Source organism: Engraulis encrasicolus, chromosome 10 (assembly GCF_034702125.1).
Source record: "Engraulis encrasicolus isolate BLACKSEA-1 chromosome 10, IST_EnEncr_1.0, whole genome shotgun sequence".
Classification (NCBI taxonomy): domain Eukaryota; kingdom Metazoa; phylum Chordata; class Actinopteri; order Clupeiformes; family Engraulidae; genus Engraulis; species Engraulis encrasicolus.
This window is the reverse complement of record NC_085866.1, coordinates 25,578,607-25,605,800: the sequence shown is the minus strand read 5'-3', so window position 1 is coordinate 25,605,800 and position 27,194 is coordinate 25,578,607. Positions and strand designations below refer to the sequence as shown.

Below are 27,194 nucleotides of genomic sequence, written 5' to 3'. Positions count from 1 at the left end.
ACATACGGGAACAGATGTCCCACACATCCACACACCGAGTCCTAACTGCTCCTTGTCGGTGACGTAAAGTTCTGCGCAATTACAATGTCCTTGTGGCTTGGGTCTTTCGCCTTTCTTTGAAGTTACTGTTATCCATTGGCTTTAGTGTCTTATATTTTTTAAAAGTTACTTGGACAATGCACCAGTGCAATTACATGGGCGTTCACGACCCCTAGAATGGCACGCTCACACACCAATAATGTCAGTCTATCTAGATTCTATAATGTCAGCAACGAGAGGGGCACTGGGGCCAGAATATTGACAGTCTCGCATTAATACTTCGCTTAATGCCAAGTGGTCGGTATACTGTTCTTCCAACAATGACATTTAGGAAAGTCATCTGAAGAATGCACATACCACACAACACGGCTGCCTGGATATTAGCAGCCTGCCGTTTGCTGAAAACTTGTGGTTAGCTAGCCAACTTGCTATGCAATGCATAATCGCGTTATGATCTTAAATGTGAGTTACCTTCGGGACTCCGTTTAAACTACTGCTGCATGATAATGACCTATCCATCAAGTAAAACGTCCCACAGTCCCCCGCTAACTAGCAGGCGAAGCTATGTTTTCCCCGTCGCAAACTAGCAGACATGCTAACGTGCGGTGGTGGTCTGAATGAATGAGGCAATGTCGCTTTAGCACGGACAAAGACAAAATGTGATATTTACCATACTGATCCATATGCACCAGAACCGACAGGGGTCAGTTTCTGGTACCTCACCGGAACCTCCCAGATGGTCTTGTTCAGTTCCTGGCGATAGAATGTGGGCCTTTCTGGCTGCGACATTCCTGCAGAGAAAACCACTGGCGAGTCGTAGTAACTTCTCCTTTTCCTGGAACGACTGTGCAGGGCAGGCTAACCAGCTAACTTCGACGGTAACTTTTATGCAACCACAAAAGAGTAAGCTTCGAAATCGACTTCAAAATTGCGACTCAACGCTGATCCATACACAATTTGTTACAAATGCATGACTCGAAAATGTGATTCTGGACAGTCCATACGGCAAAAGAAGAGCGATATGACCATGAGCAACTGTCCCGTCGATGTCTCCCCTGCCCCTGCGCAACTTTGCACTACCAGCAAATCTTTCGGTTTTGTCACTTCCCGAACGCTCGAATGCGCCCCTCTGAAGCCGCGAATTCTCGCGAGGTGAAGCGAAATGACACAATGTTGTCAAATGTTTTAATTTTATTTTATTAAATGAAATTCACAAAAAACATCTAATCAGACGCACTTGAATACGTTTTGAAGCCTACGAAAAAATATATTTACGCAGTGGTCGACATTATTTTGAACATGGCAGACACATAGGCCTAGGCCTGTTGTAATGTGTGTGTATTAAAAATGAAGGCAATAAACAGTTTAAAAAGCACAATATTCATAAAAATAAAAAAAACATGTCACATCATAGCCCTTCTTTGAACAGACATCCTTTTGAAATCATTACAATAGCCTATAAGCCTACCTATCGCATAATCATACATTTACACCAATGACTGAAAGACATCAAATCACATTTTGCGATTGAAAAAAGACAGTAGAAAAGAAATGAATAATGCAGAAATGTTACACATGGACTGAAATGACTATAGTCTAAGGCATGCATTATCCAATGCATAATCCTAGTGTATGCTTTGAACTCATCCTAACCAGGGCACCTGATATGATTCTGCAATTTACTAAACCAAGTCAGTAGTAACACCGGTCAACAAAAATGTGTGTGGGAAGGTTTAGTGGCATTTACAAATTGGAATTAACCACCGCATTACTTTTCTTTAACCACCACATTACACAGTAAAACAAAAAAATAAGTCATACAATTGTTGGCAATGCTAGAACACCAAAAGCATATGAATAATAATTTCTGCCATAAGTTATCTGGAGAGGGAAAGGGAAATTAAATGACCATCCATAACAAAGTCTTCTGTCCTCAGCTGGTATACAAAACATTCTAGTGGTGTGACCACAAGGTGGCACTGTTGTCTTTGGCAGGTCTTGGAGTGCGTCTTAATATGTGACCTTGCCTCCTCCACTTGCGCTTGTCTCCTCGCCCCGCCTCCTGGCCCCTCCTCCGTGGAGAAAACGATAAAGTTTCCCAGCTGTCAGCCTAGCCACAACAACTTTTGAGGGACTGTTTTTCATTCACCATAACAATTGCAAACGAGAAAAAGACTCTACAATTGAGCTTTTGCAAGATATTGAAATATAATGCTGTTGTCAGTGATGTCATCATGACGAGAAGCGAGTGGAGGAGGCAAGTGGAGGAGGCAAGGTCCCATATTAAGATGCACTCTTGGTCTGTCTTCACGTCTCATGCTGGCAGGTGTGAGGCAGGTCACATGCATGAGGAAGCGTGCAAGTCAAACAAACTACTTCCTCCCATCCTTTTCTGTAGCCTCTTGCCTCTTGACACAAGGTTCAACATCAATCATCAAGTTTTTTTTATTCAATATCTGTCCAAAGCACAGTTCAAAGATCATTCTTCCATCTGCAATTGGGATGTGGAATGGGGGAAAGCCACGCCCAAAAGTTGTCCTGCATTGCTGTGGGCAGCCGTGGCCTAGTGGTTAGGGAGATGGCCTTTAGATCAGAGGGTTGCTAGTTCGAATCCCACCCTTCCACTCCCTACCATACTCCATGGCAGAGGTGCCCGTGAGCAAGGCACCTAACCCTGTAATGCTCCAGGGACTGTAGCCAATACCCTGTAAATGCTTGTAAGTCAACTTGGATAAGAGCGTCAGCTAAGTGTAATGTAATGCTGTTGGTTGACAACAGGGAAACCACAGAGGCAATGTGTGATATCAACCCAAGAGGCCACAGGAGAGGACAGAAAGTAGTGGTTAGACTTGCACCCGGATGTCATTAGGCTCGTTCGTAACAAAGCAGTGCTGCTTTTGCTAAGCAGCGAGCATGCACACTTCGCCAGTTTGATGCATTCTGGTTAGAAAATTCTAACCAGAATGCATCAAACTGGTTAAGTGCGCATGCCCGCTGCCTAGCAAAAGCAGCACTGCTTCGTCACGAACGAGAACATTGACCCAGTCGGCTCCTCTGGCCCGCCCATTAAACTGCATTGTTTTTCCCTCCGAATGCTCCACCTGTGATGGTGCGGTGCCAATCACTGCCATTCATTTGGCATATTGATTAACCACCACATACAGCATACAGGTGGAGCAAACGTGTAGGAAAACAAGCAATTTCATGGGCGGGCCCAGAGTTGCCGACTGGGACGACTATAAAGCACAGATCAGGTGGGCTGTAGTGTGGAGGTCAGGAGGCATCGCCCCAGCTGCTTCAGCTCATCTCCATCTCCATCCCTGAGGAGGACTTGAGGGGCACCGAGTCAAATCCATCAGACGTCCTCTGTGGGGAAGACCACACCATTCAGTGTACCAACATTTAAAAATATATATAAATGTTTTGTTTTGGGCTTTTATGTCCTTATTTAGGACAGGACAGTGAGAGAGTTTGACAGGAAATGAGGAAATGAGTGTGTGTGTGACAGGACCTTGGGTTGGAATCAAACCCTGGTCACTGGCGTAATGGTATGGCGTCTTCGCTCGTTGAACCACCGCGGCGCACCCCCATACACCAAACGTTTTTCTTTTTAATAATATACTGTACATAGGACAAAAGGTTCTTTCTGACAGACGCACACACATGCACATACAATTATGAATATACACACACACACACACACAGCCATACACACTATCAGGACAGCATTAAGCCAATGCGGTGCCCCCAGGCACTATACCTCACTGGTGCCCCCTTTTATAAACAATATTTGTTAAGATTGTGTCTTGTGATGCCCTAGCCTAGAAATCTAGACGCCCCTAGAGGACAGCTTTGCTGTAGGGGTTTGGCGCGGCCAGGCTAGTGATGCCCCCTAACTGACTGTAAATGGTTGGTGCCCCTGGGTACTGTGCCGCTGGCCCTTATGGATAATCTGTCCCTGACACTATTATATGCACAAACAGCTTGATCTTTACCTCCCTGGAGAAGGACTTGATCTTGCCAAAGAAGGACTTCTTGGTGAGGTAGATGAGCTCGTCCTCAGCATCCTCCCCTTCCATGATGGCACAGCTGTCTGCAGCGGGCAACTCACACTCCTCCTTCTCCCCAGCCGTCATCATCAACTTGGAGTACTTATACTCCAGCCTGGTAGAGCGCAGACAAGGGAAGAGGGATGGAGAGAGAGAGAGAGAGAGAGAGAGAGAGAGAGAGAGAGAGAGGATGTAGGCAGAGGAATGGAATTGAATGGGCAGATATGGGGAGAATTAAAAGCAAAAGGGTGAGGGCCAATTTGGAAAAAGTATAATAGTAGGGGCTCTAAGCCAAGAAATCGTTACGCGCTGGATAGAAGCATATAATTCGGTACACGTGTTCCTTGACTGATTTGAAGACATCCTAGAAGGGGTGCCCCTTGAAAAAAAAATTTCTACCATGTCATATACAATATGTCATGTTGGTAACGCATTACATTGTTATTACATGACATTTTACTTAACTGACAATGTTAATACAGTCCTCAGAAGAGATGAAGCAAGGGTAGCCTGCTAGACCAGATTGATAAAACTACAAAATGTACATAGTGTGAAAGTATGGGTGGGTCTGTGCTTACGTGCTTGACAGCATGTAACATTGTGAACGATTTGAGAAGATTCTTGGTCTGAATTAAAATGAGCATTGCCAACACTAAAACTATGGTGAGAATAGACTGCTGCTAATGCTCGATTTGAATGGGATAGTGTCAGTGCAAGATGCCCTAGGTAGCAGGTTCTCCATCCTCTAATTTCCATAACAGATATACGTATTTTATTTGTATAAGAGAGGGTAAAGGACAGGACCTTTCCATATGTATGAAGAACCCCATAAGATCACCCAATTCTATATTTTTACAAGTGCATATTGTGAGAGCATTTCAGTCATCTTTAGAATGGCATTACAGATTACTCAATATAGGCCTACATGTAGGCCACAGTATGGCTTCAGTTCAAATTAAATGGGAATGATTTCTTAGTGTATGTTGAGTAAGAAGACAGAGATTTAAAAAAAATTATTTGCAGACAAGTCCTCACCTAGTACTTGTGTTAAAAGTTGTATTAGTTAGCTCAGTAATCATTGAGTACTTAAACTGCTATCAAAACTGACAGCTGATGGACAACATGTACTGTAGGTCTTTTGCAACCCCTTACTCACAGGAGAAAATATCTATATAGAACAACACTTCTCACTTATGGTATAATACTATGAAAAGTAAAATCATTACCTGGACTCATTTTCTTGATATGCAAGGCACATAAATAGTCTGGGCGGAAGAATAGTCGATCATACCCGCCCCCCAAACAAAATGCCACAAGACTTTTTTTTTAACCTTCAAGATTTTGAGTGGTAACAGTAACATAACTCATTCCCACTACACCTTTTTGCATAATATTGTACATATCCTCAGAATGCTCTACATCAGTGGTTCTCAAAACTTTTGTGTGAAGTACCCCCTGAGAAAATATTGAGCTCTCCGAGTACCACCTTGACAACCAACATTAGAATATCGCAGTAAAGGCCTTCCATATTCACTTTTGCCAGTCAGTACAGGAGAGGTTCATAATGGCATTCCAAGTACCACCAGAGATGTCTCAAGTACCACCAGTGGTACGCATACCACAGTTTGAGCACCACCGCTCTACATGTTTCAGTTCTATAGTTGTACTGTACAGTTCAGTGCAGTGCAGTGGAGTGTGCAGTACAGTACAGTAGCATACAGAATGGTGCAGTATAATAAAGTACAGTAGAGTATAGTACAGTACAGTAGCATACAGTACGGTGCAGTACAGTACAGTAGCATACAGTACGGTGCAGTATAGTACAGTACAGTACAGTACAGTACAGTAGCATAAAGTACGGTGCAGTACAGTACAGTAGCATACAGTACGGTGCAGTATAGTACAGTACAGTACAGTAGCATACAGTACGGTGCAGTACAGTACAGTAGCATACAGTACGGTGCAGTACAGTAAAGTAAAGTACAGTACAGTACAGTAGCATAAAGTACGGTGGAGTCTAGTTAAGTACAGTACAGTAGCATACAGTACGGTGCAGTCTAGTACAGTACAGTACAGTACAGTAGCATACTGCACGGTGCAGTAGAGTACAGTACGGTATATCACATTACAGTACAGTACAGTACAGTACAGTACAGTATAGTAGAGTACAGTACAGTGCAATACAGTAGAGTACAGTATAGTCTTATAGACGTTAGCCCTCCAAAGCCAATAGGATTTCCACATGCTGTTGTTTTAAGTTTTTGAAAGACTATTTTAGTAGCCTATGTGAGAGAGCGGAAGGCAGGCAGACATGTTTTAAACAAAGGACCACACCCACAAATAAAAAAATACGAGCAAACAATAAATTAAGTGGTTAGGTAGCCAACATGTCATCTAGTAGTAAAGCCAAAAGTAGATGGAAAAACAGACATGTTACCATTTTGCTCTTTTAAAGAGCTGTCAATATACTGTATGTATGGTGTATTGGCATATTGATTATTCATAATTTCCTAAGCATAAATGCCCTTATAACTCCATTGTACACTTAGGACTGTGATATACATATCTGAACATTAATCAGCATACATTTGTCATTTGACAGCTGCACTGACACTTGACATGATGTACATGTATTATTGACTTGATTGATATGAATATATTTCAGTTGGACTCCTAGGGTTAAATCATTTAGGGGGTCCTAAGGAAGTAGTAGTAAGGTTTTGTGTGTGTGCGCGCATGTGTAAGTGGGATTAAAATTATTTTTGCCATCTTTATCTGAAGAGCAGACTGAGTGTCTGAACCTGCTAATGCTAGCATGCTAACATTGGGACAGTTATGTGTGGCCCAGTTCAAGGGTTTATCTCTTCTCCCCTAAATTTTCTAACCACAATTTTCTTTTTGGATGTTATAGATATGACCCACTGCAATTTTTTAAAACTCTTAATGAATGTTGGTTCAATAGCTAAATGCCCAGAAATGAGCTCTCAATTGTAGAGTGATCTCATTCTGACCATGGTTTTTATGATTTTCCTCTTTTTGAATCTAAATAAGACATATATAACATTGTTTTTTATGGTAAGTTTTTGCCACATATTTTCAAAGTTCAGTTTGTATACATCACACACAAATAGGTGGATTGGCCCATAACACCATTATGTCCAGGCAGTACAGCATTTTACTACTATTGGCTGGTTTTGGGCAGCCATTTTGGATTTACCACATAAAAATGACCTTAATGACATTGAAATTTGGGGCACCCCTTCTGAAATGATGGAGAACACCCTAAGGAAAGTCTACACCGATTTTGGTGCTTCTATCCAGCGCGTAACGATTAGGCCCTTTTTGGACGCTAAGAGACCCAGCTACAATGCACTGCAATACAATGTGAGACAATGTGTCACAAATTAACCATTTCTTATCGATCCCAATGTCAATTATTTGGAAGTGAAACATCAAATGTAATTTTAAAAATACATGGAAAAAGAATATCCAGCATAGTACGTAGAAACAGTATGTGTATACAGAAGGCCTTAGTCATTCTCCCCAACATTGACCCCGTGTATACCGAGGTCATCTTGCACAATCCAGCGTTAGTCTCAAACTAATGATCTCTCATATGTAAAGTAGAGTACGGTAACTTGAATTAATCCCAAAGGAAATGAAGGTGTCTAGTATCATACAAACACACAAATTATACATTTCATGACAGATTAAACATAGCACACACTAGAGCACACAATCAGACATTGGGCATCAGACATTAGGCAAATCAAAAAAGGGGAAGAAATGGGAGGCAGGTGTGCTATCAAGTAAGCCAAAAGCCTTCTACTAAGTTCAGTCAATAGCATCTGTATCTGTGTGAGGAGGATGCAGGAGGGAGGTTTACTCTTGTTGTTCCACCATAGCTGGGATCCGCTGACCCCTGCCAAAGGTCACCTGAAGGTCACTCACTTTAACTTTAACGGGCAGTCATGGGAAAGCGGTTCGGGAGTCAGACTTGTAGCCAAAAGGTTGCCGGTTCGACTCCCGACCCGCCACGTTGGTGGGGGGAATAATTAACCAGTGCTCTCCCCCATCCTCCTCCATGACTGAGGTACCCCGAGCATGGCACCGTCCCACCGCACTGCTCCCTTCCGGGCGCCATTGGGGGCTGCCCCCTTCCACGGGTGAGGCATAAATGCAATTTCATTGTGTGACTGTGCAGTGTGCAGTGTTCACTTGTGTGCAATGGAGTGCTGTGTCACAATGACAATAGGAGTTGGAGTTTCCCAGTTGGGCTTTCACTTCACTTTCACTTCACTCACTTGCGTGGGAAGAAATGGGAGGCAGGTGGTGCGCTATCAAGTAAGCCAAAAGCCTAGCTACTAAGCTCAGTCAGTAGCATTTGTATCTGTGTGAGGAGGATGCAGGAGGGAGGTTTACTGTTCTTCTGGGATCCGCTGACCCCTGCTAAAGGTCAGCTGAAGGTCACTCACTTGCGTGTCCTCTTCCAGAAGTAGCAGCTGAGGCTGATGAGGAGCAGGGCGGCCACGCTGCCGATGGAGACGCCGAACTTCAGCCAGAAGTCTAGCGTGACGCACGCGCTCACTGTCTGAGGCGGCAGAGTCACCCCGCCATAGCAGTGCAGAGGCTGCTGCCACACATAGGTGGTCCGCTAGAACATTTACAACAGATGCATAGATAGATAGATAGATAGATAGATAGATAGATAGATAGATAGATAGATAGATAGATAGATAGATAGATAGATAGATAGATAGATAGATAGATAGATAGATAGATAGATAGATAGATAGATAGATAGATAGATAGATAGGTTATTTATTGTCCTTTCGGAAAATACAGAACAGAAAATACAGAAAATGAAAGCAGAAAATAGACAGAATCTAAAATTTATTTAGCATATACAGTATTTAGCATGCAATGTACACTATTTAGATAGTATTGATTTACACAGTATTTATTATATAAGCATTATGGCATTTATATAGTATGAAAAAGCATTATTAGTACTTTTATTGTTGAGGTTGTTGTTTGGAATAGGAATAGCAGTAGGAACGGGACTAGCAGAAGTAAAGGTGGTTCAAGTATGACCGTATAAAACACTACATACATTCAGTTACGCTCTCTCTCTCTCTCTCTCTCTCTCTCTCTCTCTCTCTCTCTCTCTCTCTCTCTCTCTCTCTCTCCCTCTCTCTCTCTCTCTTTCCCTCTCTCTCACTCACTCAAATACACACACACACACACACACACACACACACACACACACACACGAAGCCGCCATGATGCCGCTCTCTATCTTCTTGTAGTGTCTCTCAGAGCAGACACACACACACACACACACACACACACACACACACACACACACACACACACACACACACACACACACACACACACACACACACACTGACCCACCATGATGCCCTGTATGCAGGCGCTCTCTATCTTCTTGTAGTGTCTCTCTGAGCAGAGAGGGCAGGCGTGTCTGGAGAGCCAGAGCAGGTGGAAGGAGCAGCCATCACATGTCCCCTCAGAGCACTTACTGCACACACACACACACACACACACACACACACACACACACACACACACACACACACACACACACACACACACACACACACACACACACACACACACACACACACACACAAACAAACACCATTTTCAGCTGTAATCAGGGGTGAAAGTAGTTTTCGTTGCAATATTGTAATACTTTCCAAATACCACAAGATGTCAGTCTTTGTACTTGTAATACGCAGGTTACATGTATTGGCGCATCACTGTCTCATTTTTTGTCATTACATCAAATTACATTTGCTAAAACATTAAATCTTTCGAGCTTTCAGGTTTGTTTTTCAATTAGTGCAATATATTTCTGTATTACCGCTCCCCTCTCCAACACACTATGATTTTTAAGTTTATGCACTTCACTGTAGGATTGTGCCTATGTTTTCTACATTGCACAAGAAACACAGACACACAGACACACACACACACACACACACACACACACACACACACACACACACACACACACACACACACACACACACACACACACACCTTGGAAGAGAAATGAGGTCATTTCCTATCGCAGAAGGATCACAGCGTAGTCTGATGGTGGTTGATCTTCCTTTTCTGCACGCCTGCGTCGTCTCGCTTCCCCTGAGAACATTTTATTTACACAAGACCAGAGACAGTTTGCTTGTCATTAGGGATGGGCCATCCATCCGAGCATCACGTAATGTTAGTCAACTGTTTCAACATCAGTGGCAGATACACTGTAAAACATTGCAAGCCAGTTAAACGTAAAAAGGTAAGTTACCCTGCTGCCTTAAAGGTACACTGTGTGAGATGTTTAGTTTATTTCCAGAATTCATGCTACCCATTCATTAATGTCACTAAAGGCTTAACTCTATTTGAGGCTTTCTTAAGTTGAGTTCACTTACAAACTTAAGGCAGCAGGGCAACTTACTTTTTTACAACTAATCGGCTGCAATGTTCTACAATGAAAAATGTCGTTATTGGTGTTGGACTGTCATATTCATTGACAGAGGAAAGGCAGAAGTACAGAGACAGTTTTGCTTGTCATTAGGGATGGGCCATCCATCCGAGCATCACGTAATGTTAGTCAACTGTACAAACAATATCAGTGGCAAATAAAACATCATTATTGGTGTTGGACTTTTGTATTCATGGACACAGGAAAAGGCACAAGGACAGCACTCACCTGTAGTAAAATATGACATCAGGTATCGTGGTCTCCTTTGGAAAGTTGTCCGCGGGCGAAGAGATGTCACCAAGAGTTGTTTCTGTTGTGACTCCTGGTATCAAACATTGCAAATACACTGTGACCAAAAAGTACGTTTATAATCACCATTACATTAAAACTCTAATTGCCTCAGTTACATGGGACATTTAATTCAGAATAAACTCAATTTAATTCTGAATAAAACTTACTTCTGCTTTGAGAACATCATGTAAACACTTCATAATTCGTAATTAAATGAAAGTTCAATGTAAATAAACTCAATGGAACTAACTATTAATTCAGAATGAACAACATCCTGTAAACGTGGCCAATGGCACAATAATGATGTGTGCTAAGAACACAGGACACAATAAGCTCAAGCGTGATGGTGCAGTGCTGCCATTTCAATGCATTCTGGTTGGAATTTCCTAAGCAGAATGCATCATAATTGTGCAGTGCACATACGCTCTGCTCAGTTGGCGCAGCACTACTACTCGAGGCTTTCCTCATTTGAGTTAACTTACAAACTTAAGGCAGCAGGGCGACTTATTGTACTTTTTTATCTTTAACTAGCTGCAATGCTTACAGTGTACTGTATCTATCTCAGGAGAGCCATGGGCAGAGTATTGAAGGAGGGTCTCACCCAGGACCGCTGACAGCTTTGGCTGGGCCCAGAACAAAGTAATCTGAAAGGGACCCCCACCCTACCCAACACATACAATGTAATGAGAACCCAATTCTGGGACCGGGACAACTGTCCGCTTTGTCTCCCCCTGTCTGCTTCCCTGGTCTTACCCATGAGGTTGTCCCCAATGCTGAAGGGCTGGGAGGAGACCACGGTCTGTCCCCGGACGTCGGAGGGGACGATGGTGGACTGGCACGCGTAGCCACTCAGCTCCTTCCTGCTCTCCGTGATGTTGTCCACACACCTGGCCATCGCCCTGCGCTGTATACAGGACAGCAGAGCAGAGCAGAGCAGACATTCTTTATTCATTCAAGAAAGAAATTAAGATGTACAGCCGCATTACAGTTTTTCTCAATTGGTTTTGTACATTTCTCACAACAGAATAATAATTCTCAAACGTTTTTGTTCAATTGTCACTTCCTGGTGTTACCTGTGCACATGATGAGGAAATCAGTTTGTCATTGTTTTCAGCATATAGCAAATGCTTTCGGCCACCATGCCATGGTTGTGTACAAATATCACTTTTGCACATACGTATCATCAACATATCGTAAAATATTCACTTGGAGCTCAAGAACACAATTATATCATGATTTTCATTATGCACTACGTACTGTATGTTAAATCAGTGTTTCCCAACCTTTTTTGTGTCATGTACCCCCTAAGCCTTTTTGTTGCGCCATGAGTACCCCCTAACTCATGTTTTACATCACTTTTTCTATTGCAGTATGACTATGCTCCATGTATTTGTTCAAATTAAATTTTTCCAAGTACCCCCTGCAGTGTGCTTGCGTACCCCTGGTTGGGAAACACTGTGTTAAATAACTCACAACCTGCGCTTTTATCTTAATTGTTGTTTGGAAGAGTACTGTATGTGAGCAGATGAGCAGACAATGAATGGAGGAACAGACAAACTGGACATGGTGGCAAACAAAACAAGGAAAATAAGATTTGTTAAGACATGAGATCACACCTGGATAAATGGACAAACAGACAGAAATACTCAGACAAACAAATAGAGAGACTCAAAAGGGACTCAGAGGCATAGTAGAGAGGTTAAGCCCAAAACATAGGCCTTTGACTTCATGACTTGAAGTCAAAACTCACTTAACCTCCCTACTAGCAATGCATTGGATTCAGCCAATCATAGGAGTGTCAATATACCTCTCCGCCACAGAGTGCGATGCTGAACTGCTGGAAGTACTTGAGTCCCCTGCTGGTGAAGCGAGGTGTGCTGTGGGCCATGGTGACGTTGGAGAGAGGAGAGAAGTCGTAGTGCAGGGTCTCCACTACCACTCCGTCTCTCTGGGATACCGTCAGCTTGCAGTCACTTAGACAGGTGGAGTGGGCCTAGAGAGAAGTAATGAAGGAGTAAGAGCAGATGTAATGCAATGTACAGTAAACCGTACAATGCAGTTCAGTAAAAAAAAAACAACGGTGAGGATTAGTCAGACAAATTTTCATCTGTAGGTGTGTGTGTGTGAGGGGGTGGTGTGTGTGTTTATGCTGTGTCTAACTTGGTCTGTGCATGTCAGTGTGTCAGTGTGTTTGTGCGCCTGTCGGTGTGTGTTATGTTGTGCTGTACAGTGCCATACTTACTCTGTGTACTTGCGTATGTGCGTGTCTGTGTGCGTGCACATGCACATCTGTGTGTCTGTACACGTGCACGTTTGTGAGTGTGCGCGCATTTGTGTGTGTTGTGCTGTGCTGTGCTCAACTTATTGCCATAAGTGAAAAGGCAAAAAAACACAGCTTTAACGCCCCACCACCTTGACTAACAAAAATTCTGGGGGAAACACTGCCTCGTGGTATACCAAACCAAGCAGTTCACTCTGGCTATCTGACAAATGGTGTGTGTGTGTGTGTGTGTGTGTGTGTGTGTGTGTGTGTGTGTGTGTGTGTGTGTGTGTGTGTGTGTGTGTGTGTGTCTGTGTCTGTGTCTGTGTCTGTGTCTGTGCATATGTGTGAGTGTGCGCACATGTGTGTGAGTTGTGCTGTGCTGTGCTCACCTTGTTGGGATAAGTGTTGGGCCCACAGCGTACACAGGCCTCCGGTCCCACCTGTTGCTCAGCGCGGACGATGCTGTTGGGGGGGCAGGCCTTACACACACCTGAACCCAAAAAGGTAAAGAAGACGCGCTCACACCAACTGGGTGCTGAATCCCACATAAACCATAAATGAATAAAGGAAGCAAAGGACAGCACTCTTCAGATTATTCTGTGTTTATTTGCCCAAAAAGGTTTCGGGCAGAGTCTTTCTTCAGCATGTAACATACTGAAGAATGGCTCTGCCCAAAACTTCGTGGGCGAATAAACATAGAAACATTTGTGGAGTGCTGTCCTTTGCTTCCATTATCCTTACACACACCTGTACCCTCCAGCATGTAGTGACCTGGCCGGCAGGGGACGCAAGTTGACCCTTGACCTTGAGATGACCCCCCCAGGGCACAGTGACGACACTGGGACGCCACACCCCCAATGACGTTGGAAATGCTCAACGAGTAGAGTTTGGCAAAGTCGGAGCTGTACTGGCTCTCCTGAAACACAGAAGGGAGCAGTTGAGGGTTAGTGTCCTCTTTCTTTTTGTTTTGTTTTTTTGGGGTTTTTTTTATTTAGGGGCTTTTATGCCTTTATTTGACAGGGCAGTGTGAGATGGGGACAGGAAGTGAGTGAGACAGAGAGACGGGGGAGGATCGGGAAATGACCCTGGTCGGACTCGAACCGGGGTCCACGTGGGCATGCAAGCCTAAATGTGGGGGGGCTTAGTGCGCTACCCACCCCCCCCCCCCCCCCCAGTTGGGGTCGCCGGCTGGTGTAGAACATTTATGTAATGTTTCTGTTTATGATTCAAGTGAGTGACATTGTATCTAGAGTACGCACGCACGTAATGGAAGATACATTTTATTCCATATCAGTTACACTACTTGTCAGTTAGTAACCAGTGATGCCACGGTGATGCTGCCTGTGTGTGATGCTCCTGATATCTAAGTTAAGTGTTAAATTTATTACGGAATCCTGAACCCGGTATTCAAGCATCTATCATTCACGATACACAACAGCAGGCCTATTCACTATTTGCTGAAAATACTCAACTACAATGTAACAACATTGCTATGGCATTACAGGGAGCATTAAGTAACAGTTTAAGACATAGACATAACAAAGAAGGGGTTAACACCATGAACTTCAGGTATCCACTGTAATGACAACAGGCTAAATGATACCATTAGGATCATTTTTCAGAATAAATTCATGACGTATTATTATGTCATGACCAAGTTACTATATGACTACATGAAGAGTAGAAATAATGTAATATTACTCCATTAACCTTCAAGTTCAAGCAAGACGATCTGCTATTGACTGATGACACATCTGACAGAGGACATCACCGTTTACCCTGAGTGCATTTTGTGCAGTTATAATTAAAACCATAACCCTAATATTAATGTTGTATTAGATTGTAGTATGCACAGTAGCAGAGATGGGACCAAGTCACTAATTTGCAAGTCGCAAGTAAGTCTCAAGTCCTTCCAATCAAGTCCGAGTCAAGTCACAAGTTACGACACATTTGACCAAGTCAAGTCCAAGTCCAAGTCGTGCCAAAGCCAAGTCAAGTCCAAGTCCAAGTCTTATTTTTTCCAAGTCATTAACAAGTCACCTTGTATTCTATGTGCAATATTGACAATTACCTCTGGTCATAAATTCATTACCTCTCCACATTGCTTTGCATGTCCCCCTTCGCCAGTCATGTCCCGAAAATCGACCATTGTATACCATGATTTTATGTTTTTTTGAGCATGGTTCGGCATGGTTTTTTGTTTTACTAGGTTTAACTGTAAAATGAACCATGGTTTTACTCTGAAAAGTAATCATGGTTTTACCACGGTTTATAATTATTCATTAAAATGACTTTCATCTTTTATCCAATGCACATATTGGTGACAGTCCTTGGAACAATGTGGGGTTATGTGCCTTGCTCAAGGACACTCCAGTCATAGATGGAGATGTAGGGAGAGGTGGGTTTAAGGGTGGGATTCAAACCTGCAACTCTGTGATCTTCAGCCCAACTCCCTAACCATTACAGCACGGCTGCAGACAAGCTTTCATGTTTGTTTGGGTGACCATGCAATCCACAATTGATCATATATTTTTTAGCATGGTTTTTGACTATGGTTGAAGGTAAATTATTTATAATTCAATCATTTTTCTTTCTTTCATGCATTTTTGTTCACACACAAAATGCAAAAAAAAATAAAAATAATTGACTTGGAGCACTATTGCAAGTCATTGCAAGCTAAAACTGTCAAGTCGAGTCAAGTCTCAAGTCAATAGCGTACAAGTCGAGTCAAGTCACAAGTCACTCCTAATATTGGCAAGTCAAGTCTCAAGTCGAGTCATTTGTGATTCAAGTCACAAGTCAGTCCGAGTCACAAGTCACAAGTCCATATCTCTGCACAGTAGTATGTAGTAATGTAGCATCATTATGATTAGTGTGTACTGTAATATGCATAGTAATATTCAGCATGATGATATTTGGAAACTAAAAAAAAATTAATAATAATAATAACAATAATAAATAAATAGATTTAAGTGAATAAATGGAATGAAACACATGTTAAAAAAAACCCAAAAAAAACGAAGGCCTCCACGGCGGCCTCGAGGCCAACTGGCCCATTACCGTACACATTTTTTCTCAGTTTCAAAGTTGACGTAGTTACAGCACTTTGCCTTTGTAATATGGACCTGCTACTGACTGACCCTTTACCCTGACTGTAGACCTTTCATGCAGATGGCACCAGCGGTGCTCTTGGTTATTAATACCATTTTGGTAAAAATCCTAATGTATGAAATGTGCAGCATTACCGTAGTGTGCATGCCGTGGCGTTGGAACCCCCAGGTGAAGCTGACGGTGCTGTTGCTCTTGATGATGTAAGAGTAGGACTGCTTCCCATTGGTCCCCCGCCAGCTCTCCACCACCACGTTGTTCCTCTCACTCACGCCCTGATAGGACACAACATGTCATTAGAACTGAAAGTAAAGTGTGTGTGTGTGTGTGTGTGTGTGTGTGTGTGTGTGTGTGTGTGTGTGTGTGTGTGTGTGTGTGTGTGTGTGTGTGTGTGTGTGTGTGTGTGTGTGTGTGTGTGTGTGTGGTCCCCCCCCCATACACACAGGGCCTCATAATCACACACACTATTAATTTCCTGGGGTTACCATTTATGTCAGTATGTAATATATCTCTGCAGTTCTGCATTAGATCTCTAGGTTGCAAAATTAATATTCTACTCTTTATGATTCAGTTAAACTGAAAGTGCATTATAGGATTAAAACAAACAGTAAAATGAAGCAAGGAAAATAAAAGGGATGCGTATTACAGTGTGTTGGTTTACTTACAGCCATGAAGAGGAGGATGCAGCTAGCTGTACACTTCGTCTCAAACACGAATGTGATCCTGGACAGCTCTCTGTTTGCCTGTGGTGAACTGCCAAAAAACACAAAATTTTAACACAACAAGCAGTCACCATGTCATCAACATCATTCAATAAAAAATAATGATAAAAAATAGATGGTATGAAGTCAGTTATTAAGTACATTTTCAGACTTAGCTTTGGCAAAAAAAAACATATGCAGTTACAGCTTAATTAATGAATTTATATATTTTAATTTATTTATGTATTGCTTTGTTTCTTGTATCCCTCTCATTTCAAACAGCTGACCTATAGCCTGGCACGCTGAGGGTGAGCATCATGTAGCCTGTCTCCATGTCTCCAGGGGTGGTGTACACATACTCTCCTGCCACCTCCCACGCTGCAACAACACACACATGTTCAAAATCATACCACATGCTGCTATGACGGCTGGGTGCAACGATCAATTTGAACATTCATTTAAACTGAGATGCACACAAATATACATAATCAAATTTAAAGAAGCAGGAAATTATATTAAAAAAATATATATAAATATATAAATGCATGTAAATATAAATATTTACATAAATGTATATGTAAATATAATATGTTGAATCCATAAAGAACTAGGAAAAATAGAGTAAAACATAATAGAGAGGTCACATACCATAGTATGTTTGTCAGTGTTTAACAATCATGCCAATAAAAACCAAATATAATGTACATACGTACATGTACAGTATATTTGTGACAGTATGGGCATTCATGAATAAGTCACAAACTACGTCTCATTATTTATTTGAAGATTACCACCATGTCCACAAGCAAATGCGTTTCGGCTATCAAGCCTTCATCAGTGCGTGGTACTCGCACTGGAGTACCTTGCACTGATGAAGGCTTAATAGCCGAAACACGTTTCCTTGTGGACATGGTGGTAATCTATAAATAAATAATGAGACTTAGTTTGTAGTGCGGATTTTTCTTCTCTAAGGTGATACCTTTTATTGCGCACCCAAAGACATTCATTTTTCTCCAAGAACTTTAGCGTGCCAAAAACTTGAAGACATTCATGAGCAAGCACTACCTCCTCACAGCATGTGTTGTGTTTATGGAGTGGTCCTGTGTATTATGCAGAGACTATGAGGTATGTTTGGCTTAGAAAGTGGTGGGGAGATTACAATGGCAAATTGTCTGGGTGTACTATTTTTGCATTATATGTGTGTGGAATCATGGTGGGGATAAGCTAGGTTAATCTCAAAAGTGGTATGGATGGACAGGACACACATGTTCCCACCATCCGCATCTCCACATCTACATCACACTAGGGCTGTAACAATAGACTCAAGTCACGATTCGTTTCGTATCACGATTTTTGACCAACGGTTCGATACACACGATTTCTGAAATGTATCTCCATTGAAGCTTGGAAACACTATCACATCAAATCATAAGGTTGTTTTCTGGACTAATGGGTAACAAAACTTTGAAAGGGCGTACCACGATACTTCCTCCTTGTATCGCAATACAGTATTGTGACTCTGAGTATCCCGATTTCTCGGTTCGATACAATATTGTTACAGCCCTACATCACACCCATGTTTTTGTTGTACCTGTATGAGATTGGACTATACACCCATGTGTGTTGTTGTACCTGTATGAGATTGGGCTCTACACCCATGTGTGTGTTGTTGTACCTGTATGAGATTGGGCTCTACACCCATGTGTGTGTTGCGCTACCTGTGGTTCTCTGGGAGTCGCTGTAGTCACTGCTGTAGACGGAGCTCCTCATGTTACTGGGCATCCTGTTCCACCACTTGTACTCGTACCCCACCACCGGCTCCGTACCTGCTGAACACTCCGAGCATACTACACACACACACACACACACACACACACACACACACACACACACACACACACACACACACACACACACACACACACACAGGCACACACACACACACACACACACACACACACACACACGGACACACGCAGGTGTGCACACACACACACACACACACGGACACGGACACATACACACGGACACACGCAGGTGTGCACACGCACACACACACACACATGCACACACACACACACACACACACACACATACACACACACACATACACACACACAGGCACACACACACACACACACACACACACACACACACACACACACACACACACACACACACACACACACACACACACACACACACACAGTCAAACGAGGAATACATGAACACACAAAAAAACATGTTGTTGAAAATGTGTAACAACATATTCGGCAAGTTCACTGCTGTAATTCAGTAGATCATGCACCACCTGCTTGCACCTGTCCTGGACATTTTGCTATCACATGTAAAGGTACAACAAGTGCAACCCTAGACAAACCTGTCTCCAGCACAAACAGATCCGACATAAGATGCTATCTAGAATGTCTCCATGACCTGTACTATGCGTCCTATTCACCGGATGTAAACATCACCTGATATTAAGTACCTGAGTGAGTGCACTAACAGTGTGTACACTACCCAAGATGCCTGGCACTGCATGCATGCATACAGCCACTGCAGCACATGGATACACAGCTTTTTTCTGCATCCGTTGGTAACTTGAACCCTTGCAGTTTTCAATGACACTATGCATACTTTCTTTCACACTTGGGTGGGGTCTTTTAATGTAGAGTAGTAGAGTAGAGTAACTTTATTGATCCCCAAGGGGAAATCCAGGTGTCAAGTAGCTTACATAAATACACATTATGCCCACGTGGACATTTAAAGACACATATAACACCGGTAATAGTCAGGGAGGGGAAAAATAAAAACTAAAGAAACTGTTTCCAACCACCAATTCGGGTCAGGTATTAAACATGTGGTCTCCTGGTAGACAGACAGGCACATGGAAGGACAGATGGACAGGCATTTACGTAATTATTTTCTTTCACATATTTTTTGGCCATTTTGCCTTTATTTGTCACAGGTCAGTTAAGTGTTGGACAGGAAGCAAATGGGTAGAAAGAGATGGGGAATGGTCGGCAAAGAACCGGAATTGATCCCGGGTCGCCGGCGTAGCAGTGCAGTGCCCTACCCCTTGAGCCACGGCCGGGCGAGGCATTGAATTCTGTATTACAGTTTTTGCCTACTGCTTAAACACTATAGGCAGACGGTTAAACCAAAGTAGCATATTGTTAAGTTGTTGGTGCATAACTTAAACACTTATTGCTTGACTTTAAACAAAAGTCAAGCATTACACTTTCATACCAGTTTAGCAAGGCACTTGCTCCTTTACGCAACACACAGACTCCAGCTGTCTACACACAATTTCATACACAAGACACTTTGTTCAAAAGTAAAATCTCAGACTGTCATTGTGAAAACACATCTGTTAAAAAAAACAAAACACACTGATGTATGACAAGATTTAGACACAGACAATAAAACACATGCTTTCAAAATTGAACACTATTCTGCCATGTTACAAAGTTGCATGCTTTATATTACATTGCATTTGTTTTATTTTGCATTCATTTGTTTTACTTTGATTGCTTGTATGCTAAACAAGGCGAATAGCACAATGGTACTAAAGTGTAGAATATGGAGTATGGCATTGACTGACTCACATACTGTATAACCTAGCCTGATACATGCTGCCAAGAGTAGCCTTTTGTCTTCATCATCACATGTTAGGTAATGTGAACATGATAGTTTGTAGAAATAGTGTCATTTTCATAACGCAACCAAGCAAGCACTTGAGCAAACTGACTGAACATGATACAATTTTGATGATGTCATGTAGATGTCAGCTGCATAGTGTGTCTGTGGAAATGTATTGTATTTCGTGAATACCTCATAACTCTTAACCAAACAAAGTAGCCTATATTGACTATGATTGTCATTACAGCATGTTGACGTAACCCCATATTTATATCATATTTAGATGTTTACAAATTTGTGAATATAACCAATACACAAAAAGGTACATAAGCTCACCTACACACTGTTGTATTTAGAGTGATGTACTGTTTGAGATATATTTTGCTTCGGTATAAGTAAGGGATAATGTATTGTCCACACGTGACTATAGGAAAATATTTTCCCGACGAGGCGAATAACACCCCCCGACGCCGAAGGCGGAGGGGTGTTATTCCGCTTCGAAGGGAAATATTTTCCTATAGTCACGTGTGGACAATACATTATCCCGCTTATTATACGGCTTTTACCAACATTAGAAAGCATAAATAGTTAACAGGTAGTTTAAAATAACATGTTTATTGCCATTTTATAGCGTGCGCAAAGAAAGATAGTTTGTTGAACGCTCATAATTTAAAAAGGTTACCAAGCAACAGAGTTTGGCTACTTTCTAACTTGTCACAGCCACGTTGCGCTTCATACTGTTGGCAGGCTGCCTCGTTCACTGCGCGATATCTAGGCTACTAAACCTGGGTTCATAACAGGAATATTTATAACTAATCGGCGAGAGTAATCCAGAAACAAAGCATAGCAACCCAAGCACTGCTGTGCGCCCTGACCATCATTATCGATCCTGCTACAGGCACAGCACTGTGCGCCGGATGGTTGGCTGGAGGAGGCAACTTCTAGCCTACAGGCTACACCCTTAAGGAAACTGTCAACGAACTCCTCACTTGTAAAAAACACAAATGAAATAAAAAATACAAGGCAATAGTTTTAATAAAAGATGTCACGACAGCGGCCGGCGGGCAGTGACAGTTTGCTTTCTTGGAACAGCAACACTCGGACATGAGATGTTGCTGATGAATCCTGATGGGCTGCACTCTGCCTTTTTTTGTTACTAACTTCGTCAGGATGACATAACTGTTAAAATTAATCGCTGAATGAGACTTCTAGTGTTGTTGCAATTCGTCTTGAGACGTTTGAGAAGTGGTTGGTTACCGGAGCATCAGTGGGTTATCAGCAGCGTGCGTTAATCGCGCTGCTGCCATTCTGCTAAAAATCAGAAGGCAAGACATATCATTGAAGATATGACCGATCTACTTGCGGAGCGATCTCTGAAGTGACCAAACTCGTTGCCATTGGCAGCGGGTATTACAGTTTTTGCCTACTGCTTAAACACTATAGGCAGATGCTTAAACCAAAGTAGCATATCGTTAAGTTGTTGGTGCATAACTTAAACACTTATTGCTTGACTTTAAACAAAAGTCAAGCATTACACTTTCATACCAGTTTAGCAAGGCACTTGCTCCTTTACGCAACACACAGACTCCAGCTGTCTACACACAATTTCATAGACAAGACACTTTGTTCAAAAGTAAAATCTCAGAGTGTCATTGTGAAAACACATCTGTTAAAAAAACAAAACACACTGATATATGACAAGATTTAGACACAGACAATAAAACACATGCTTTCAAAATTGAACACTATTCTGCCATGTTATAAAGTTGCATGCTTTATATTACATTGCATTTGTTTTATTTTGCATTTATTTGTTTTACTTTGATTGCTTGTTTGCTAAACAAGGCGAATAGCACAATGGTACTAAAGTGTAGAATATGGAGTATGGCATTAGGTATGTATACATGGGCACTTCTGATCCGATTAGAATAGGGATATTTTTCTACTCCGATCAGGAATTCCCTTGTATACGGCCCGATCGGACTAGATTTCTTTGATCGGATCAGAATTCTAATCGGACTAGAAGAGGTGGTGTAGTCCGATCAGATGGTCCATGTATACACTCTATTCCACTTGGTTGTTTGTGACGCAATCGTGTCACATATTTTAATAAAGAAGCTCTGGTTATCCTAACATTTTAACGCCATATTGGTCGCTGAATTTCTGCAGAACAACTCTCTCCCACCAACCCTGGCTTCGTACTCTCATCCACAGACTTCTTTCTTGTTTGTGAGGTGTTTTAAGTGAACTGGTGACAACAGCGCGTCGGAGTGCCGCTGTTACGCACTTGCCCATAAGCGCAAGATTAAGTACAGCAGTGTCGCTTCCCGCTGCACTTTCAGAAAGACTAAAATTCTAAATAAAGCAAGCGATACTTTCATGTTTATCGCAGTTTCAACCATATAGCCCGGCCTGTTGCTAACCACTGTCCCTGGTAACGGCGCGTGGCAGGTATTCGAACGTTCGAGTTCAATGTAATGTATATACTTCATTCCGATCAGACTAATCTGATCAGATCTATTCCGATCGGCGAAAAGAGCACCATATATACACAGCTAGTGCCTGACTCACGTACTGTAAAACCTAGCCTGATACATGCCGCCAAGAGTAGCCTTTTGTCTTCATCATCACATGTTAGGTAATGTGAACATGATAGTTTGTAGAAATAGTGTCAACACAACCAAGCAAGCACTTGAGCAAACTGACTGAACATGATATAATTTTGATGATGTCATGTAGATGTCAGCTGCATAGTGTGTCTGTGGAAATGTATTGTATTTCGTGAATACCTCATAACCAAACAAAGTAGCCTATATTGACTATGATTGTCATTACAGCATGTTGACGTAACCCCATATTTATATCATATTTAGATGTTTGAAAATTTGTGAATATAACCAATACACAAAAAGGTACATAAGTTCACCTACACACTGTTCTATTTAGAGTGATGTACTGTTTGAGATATATTTTGCTTCGGTTTAATGTCCTGTACTGTAAGGTGCAGTTTTGTAATGTACAGTATTGAATTTTGGGGTCTTGTGAAAATGTACATTCTGTGAGACTGAATAGACTGCTCCAAAAAGAAAGACTGCTGTGTTTTGTATAAAGCAGACAACTGTTTTAAAGTTGATCTAATTTGTTTTCTCATTTGGTGCTTTTGTGTGTCTTTTGACATGAAAGTGAGGTTTTGACAAAAGATTGTAAGGTTTTTAAGGCAATGTTTATGCTTTTATAGCAGAGCTTCATGTTGCCATATATGTGAAGGATTTATCTCCAAGTGTTGAGAGTAATTGGCTTGTGTGTAGAGTTTTGACTCTATGAGCCAAATTTTGCAAATTGTGTGCAAGCAGTCGGCAAAAACTGTATTAGGTGGGCAATACAGAAAAGTAGTGACCACGGAACGTTGGGTCCGCCCATTGAAAGTGAATGGGAGCTCTTGCACCATTCTAGAATGCCGTATAATAATGTCCTGTACTGTAAGGTGCAGTTTTGTAATGTACAGTATTGAATTTTGGGGTCTTGTGAAAATGTACATTCTGTGAGACTGAATAGACTGCTCCAAAAAGAAAGACTGCTGTGTTTTGTATAAAGTAGACAGCTGTTTTTAAGTTGATCTAATTTGTTTTCTGATTTGGTGCTTTTGTGTGTCTTTTGACATGAAAGTGAGGTTTTGACAAAAGATTGTAAGGTTTTTATGGCAATGTTTATGCTTTTATAGCAGAGCTTCATGTTGCCATATATGTGAAGGGCTTATCTCCAAGTGTTGAGAGTAATTGGCTTGTGTGTAGAGTTTTGACTCTATGAGCCAAATTTTGCAAATTGTGTGCAAGCAGTCGGCAAAAACTGTAATTCGGGGCCTTGTCGTTAGGGGAGTGGACTTAAGATCAGAGGGTTGCAGGTTCAAATGCTGCTCTTAACTCTCCCCAGACCTCTATCCATGGCTGAAGTGCCCTTGAGCAAGGCACCTAACCCCACACTGCTCGAGGGACTGTAACCAATACTAATCTAAATAGCTGTAAGTCCTTTTGGACAAAAAGCATCAGCTAACTGTAATGTAATGTAATTAATTCACCTGTGCCATTGGAGTAGAAGCCGTGTGCGCATGGTTGGCAGACGGAGGCGTTGTTCATGAAGAAGCCGGGGTTGCAGGGCGGGCACCTCTCCATCTGCCCTGAGGCCGGCAGCTGAACCCCTCCTATGGCAACCTCACTGCAGATCTTTGGCTCGATCCACTTGTACATCAGCTGGGTCTGAAAGCACAGCATCGCCACAAACAAGCCAGTTAGTTGAACTACCTGGCTGTAGCAATGGGACAGCTACATTACTTCTACATAATAAAGGTGCACTGAGTAAGATTGTGGCCAGAGTAGGTATTGCGACTATGCTGCTCATTGACACTGAGCTGCCTGTTGCCAAATTTGATCTTTTCATGAATATGTACTAAATATATGTACTAATAAGTAATAAACTGACATTTACTAATAAGTAATAAACTGATATTTACTAGTATAACCAAAATACAGACATTTTTGTAGCTAAAATTCAAAATGGCGGACCATGGAGCAGAGCCCCCTTTACATGTATTAAAAGTGGAATTTTCCCAGTCATAATGAATTTGATGGTGGTGGTAAGTATAAAGGTAAGTAAAGTAAGTGCAAGTAAAAAGGTCACATTTGTGAATGGGCAGCATGAATTCTGGAAATGAGCTACTACAAATATTACACAGTGCACCTTTATCAACTTATTACTATAGTCACTAAAACATTTGTAAATGTTAACCTTTCTGTGCCAGCTTTTCGCTGACTAAGTACTACATAACTATTTGACTACTGCTTTATTATAACTTCATACTAGTAATAGTTTGTAAAAATGATAAAATATCCGTACCGTCCTATTGGCATCACAGGGTGTGTGTGTGTAGAAGTAGTCAGTCTCATTGCATGGAGGCCTGGTCAGGCATTCCCCTGAGCCTATACCTACGGCACACACAGGGGAAAGAGAGCCAACGGGGGGTTAGGAAAATCCCAAAGACATTAAGATTCACTGATAGCACGCTGCTACACAATCAATCATTACCTCGTTCAACATTTGACAAATAGGTTTACCATTGCTTCCTGGTCATGTAGACCAATGCCCCAGTTCACATCTCTCAACGTAAGGGGCAACATATTAATGGAAATGTGACTTTATTAATGTGAAAATCATTAAAGCATTTATAACCATAACTATTCATCAAGTGTAGAAAGTTTATTATGATTATTTAATTGGATCATTGTGCGTTTGTGTGAGAAAGAGTGTGTGTGTGTGCTCAGAGAGAAACAAGAAGATAATGCCTATGTACAGGGCATCATGTGTATATGTGTGCGTGTGTGCGTGTGTGCGTGTGAGCGTGTGTGCGTGTGTGCGTGTGAGCGTGTGTGCGTGTGAGCGTGCGTGTGTGCTTGCGTGCAGGGTGCGATTTGTCGGAAAACCAGAAGGGGGGATATGTTTCAGATTGTAAGCAATATCAATGGAATTACATTGAACTGTGATAAAATCTTGGAAAAAAGTGGCAATATCCAGACCAGAAGGGGGGACAATCCCCCCATCCCCCCCTACAAATCGCACCCTGCTTGCGTGCATGTACATACACACCTGAGTACTGGTCTTTGTCGCACTCCTGGCAGGCTGTGGCCCCCTTGTGGGAGTATGAGTTGGCGGGGCAGGGGGCACACCTGGATGCCCCTGGCTCCGCACTGTAGGTGCCCGCCTTGCAGGGGAAGCACTCTGATGTGTAGGCCACACCTGTGGAAAAGATACACAGCCAGTCAGTAAGATGGGGATAATTCAAGATTCAACATTCAACTGTTGAATTGACAGTTGGTTGGATAAAGAGCAACAAAATTGGGTCTGCAGTATCACAACACCGTTACAACACAGGACTGTGCAAGAAGCCAGTAAGATAAAAAAAAATATTAAGTTTGACCCCCAAAATCCCATGTATAAGTTTTCTTACAATCATGAAGTTTGATTTAGACACAGAAATGTACGATACACCCTAGGCAAGGCATGGCAAGGTTATTTGTATAGCGCATTTCATACACAGATGCAATTCAATATGCATCACAAAAAATAAAAAGTAAATGAATAAGGAAAACAAGAAATAATTAGAATCAAATGAAGGAGAGGAGTCTGAGGACGAAGTCTGGATTTAAAACTATCAATAGTGGGTGCATTTTTTTACATTGTCGGGACGCTGGTTCCAAAGCTTTGCAGTGTAGCACTCAGATCAAAGATATACCAATGGCAGGGTTGGGGAGGACACATATTTCAATGTAATGAATGTTAACTAAAGTTGTGATAGGCCACCGCTCATCTGTTTGGAAGGTTCAGGATTCAGTTGAAATTTATGTATAAAAAGGAGACAATCCGCAACACTTCAGGTCTGTTTTTGTGCAAAGAAGCTTTACATTACTTGCAAGCTTAACGCTTACAAGTCAAGTAAAGTTTCTTTGCACAAAAAAATTAATGACTGTACAAAAAAAATACAAAAAATGTAATGACTGTAAAATGTCTGCTGTGCTCAGTAGGAAGTGCACTAGGATCTGTGG

The 27,194-nt window shown here is 42.0% G+C and overlaps 2 protein-coding genes across 3 annotated transcripts in view; both read right to left on the bottom strand.

Moving 5' to 3' along the window:
* The window catches only part of mapk14a (mitogen-activated protein kinase 14a), a 30,898-nt gene extending 29,767 nt beyond the window's left edge, over positions 1–1,131 (bottom strand). Inside the window, exon 1 of one of the 2 annotated variants that reach the window (XM_063208482.1) lies at positions 710–1,131. In XM_063208482.1, the coding sequence (XP_063064552.1) occupies positions 710–828 (119 nt within the window). In that variant the 5' untranslated portion in view covers positions 829–1,131. The remainder of the gene's footprint in view (positions 1–709) is intronic. The other variant, XM_063208481.1, reaches the window with a different exon arrangement.
* A 1,895-nt stretch (positions 1,132–3,026) lies between these two features.
* The window catches only part of elapor1 (endosome-lysosome associated apoptosis and autophagy regulator 1), a 33,185-nt gene continuing 9,017 nt past the window's right edge, over positions 3,027–27,194 (bottom strand). The window contains exons 7-23 of the mRNA XM_063209667.1: positions 26,239–26,388; positions 25,492–25,580; positions 24,677–24,854; positions 18,678–18,806; positions 17,247–17,337; positions 16,924–17,011; positions 16,396–16,533; positions 13,898–14,066; positions 13,540–13,640; positions 12,695–12,880; positions 11,641–11,791; positions 10,825–10,918; positions 10,158–10,259; positions 9,507–9,633; positions 8,564–8,742; positions 4,035–4,203; positions 3,027–3,405 (exon numbers count right to left, since the gene is read on the bottom strand). Coding sequence (XP_063065737.1) covers positions 3,337–3,405; positions 4,035–4,203; positions 8,564–8,742; positions 9,507–9,633; positions 10,158–10,259; positions 10,825–10,918; positions 11,641–11,791; positions 12,695–12,880; positions 13,540–13,640; positions 13,898–14,066; positions 16,396–16,533; positions 16,924–17,011; positions 17,247–17,337; positions 18,678–18,806; positions 24,677–24,854; positions 25,492–25,580; positions 26,239–26,388 — 2,210 coding nt within the window. The 3' untranslated portion in view covers positions 3,027–3,336. The remainder of the gene's footprint in view (positions 3,406–4,034; positions 4,204–8,563; positions 8,743–9,506; positions 9,634–10,157; positions 10,260–10,824; positions 10,919–11,640; positions 11,792–12,694; positions 12,881–13,539; positions 13,641–13,897; positions 14,067–16,395; positions 16,534–16,923; positions 17,012–17,246; positions 17,338–18,677; positions 18,807–24,676; positions 24,855–25,491; positions 25,581–26,238; positions 26,389–27,194) is intronic.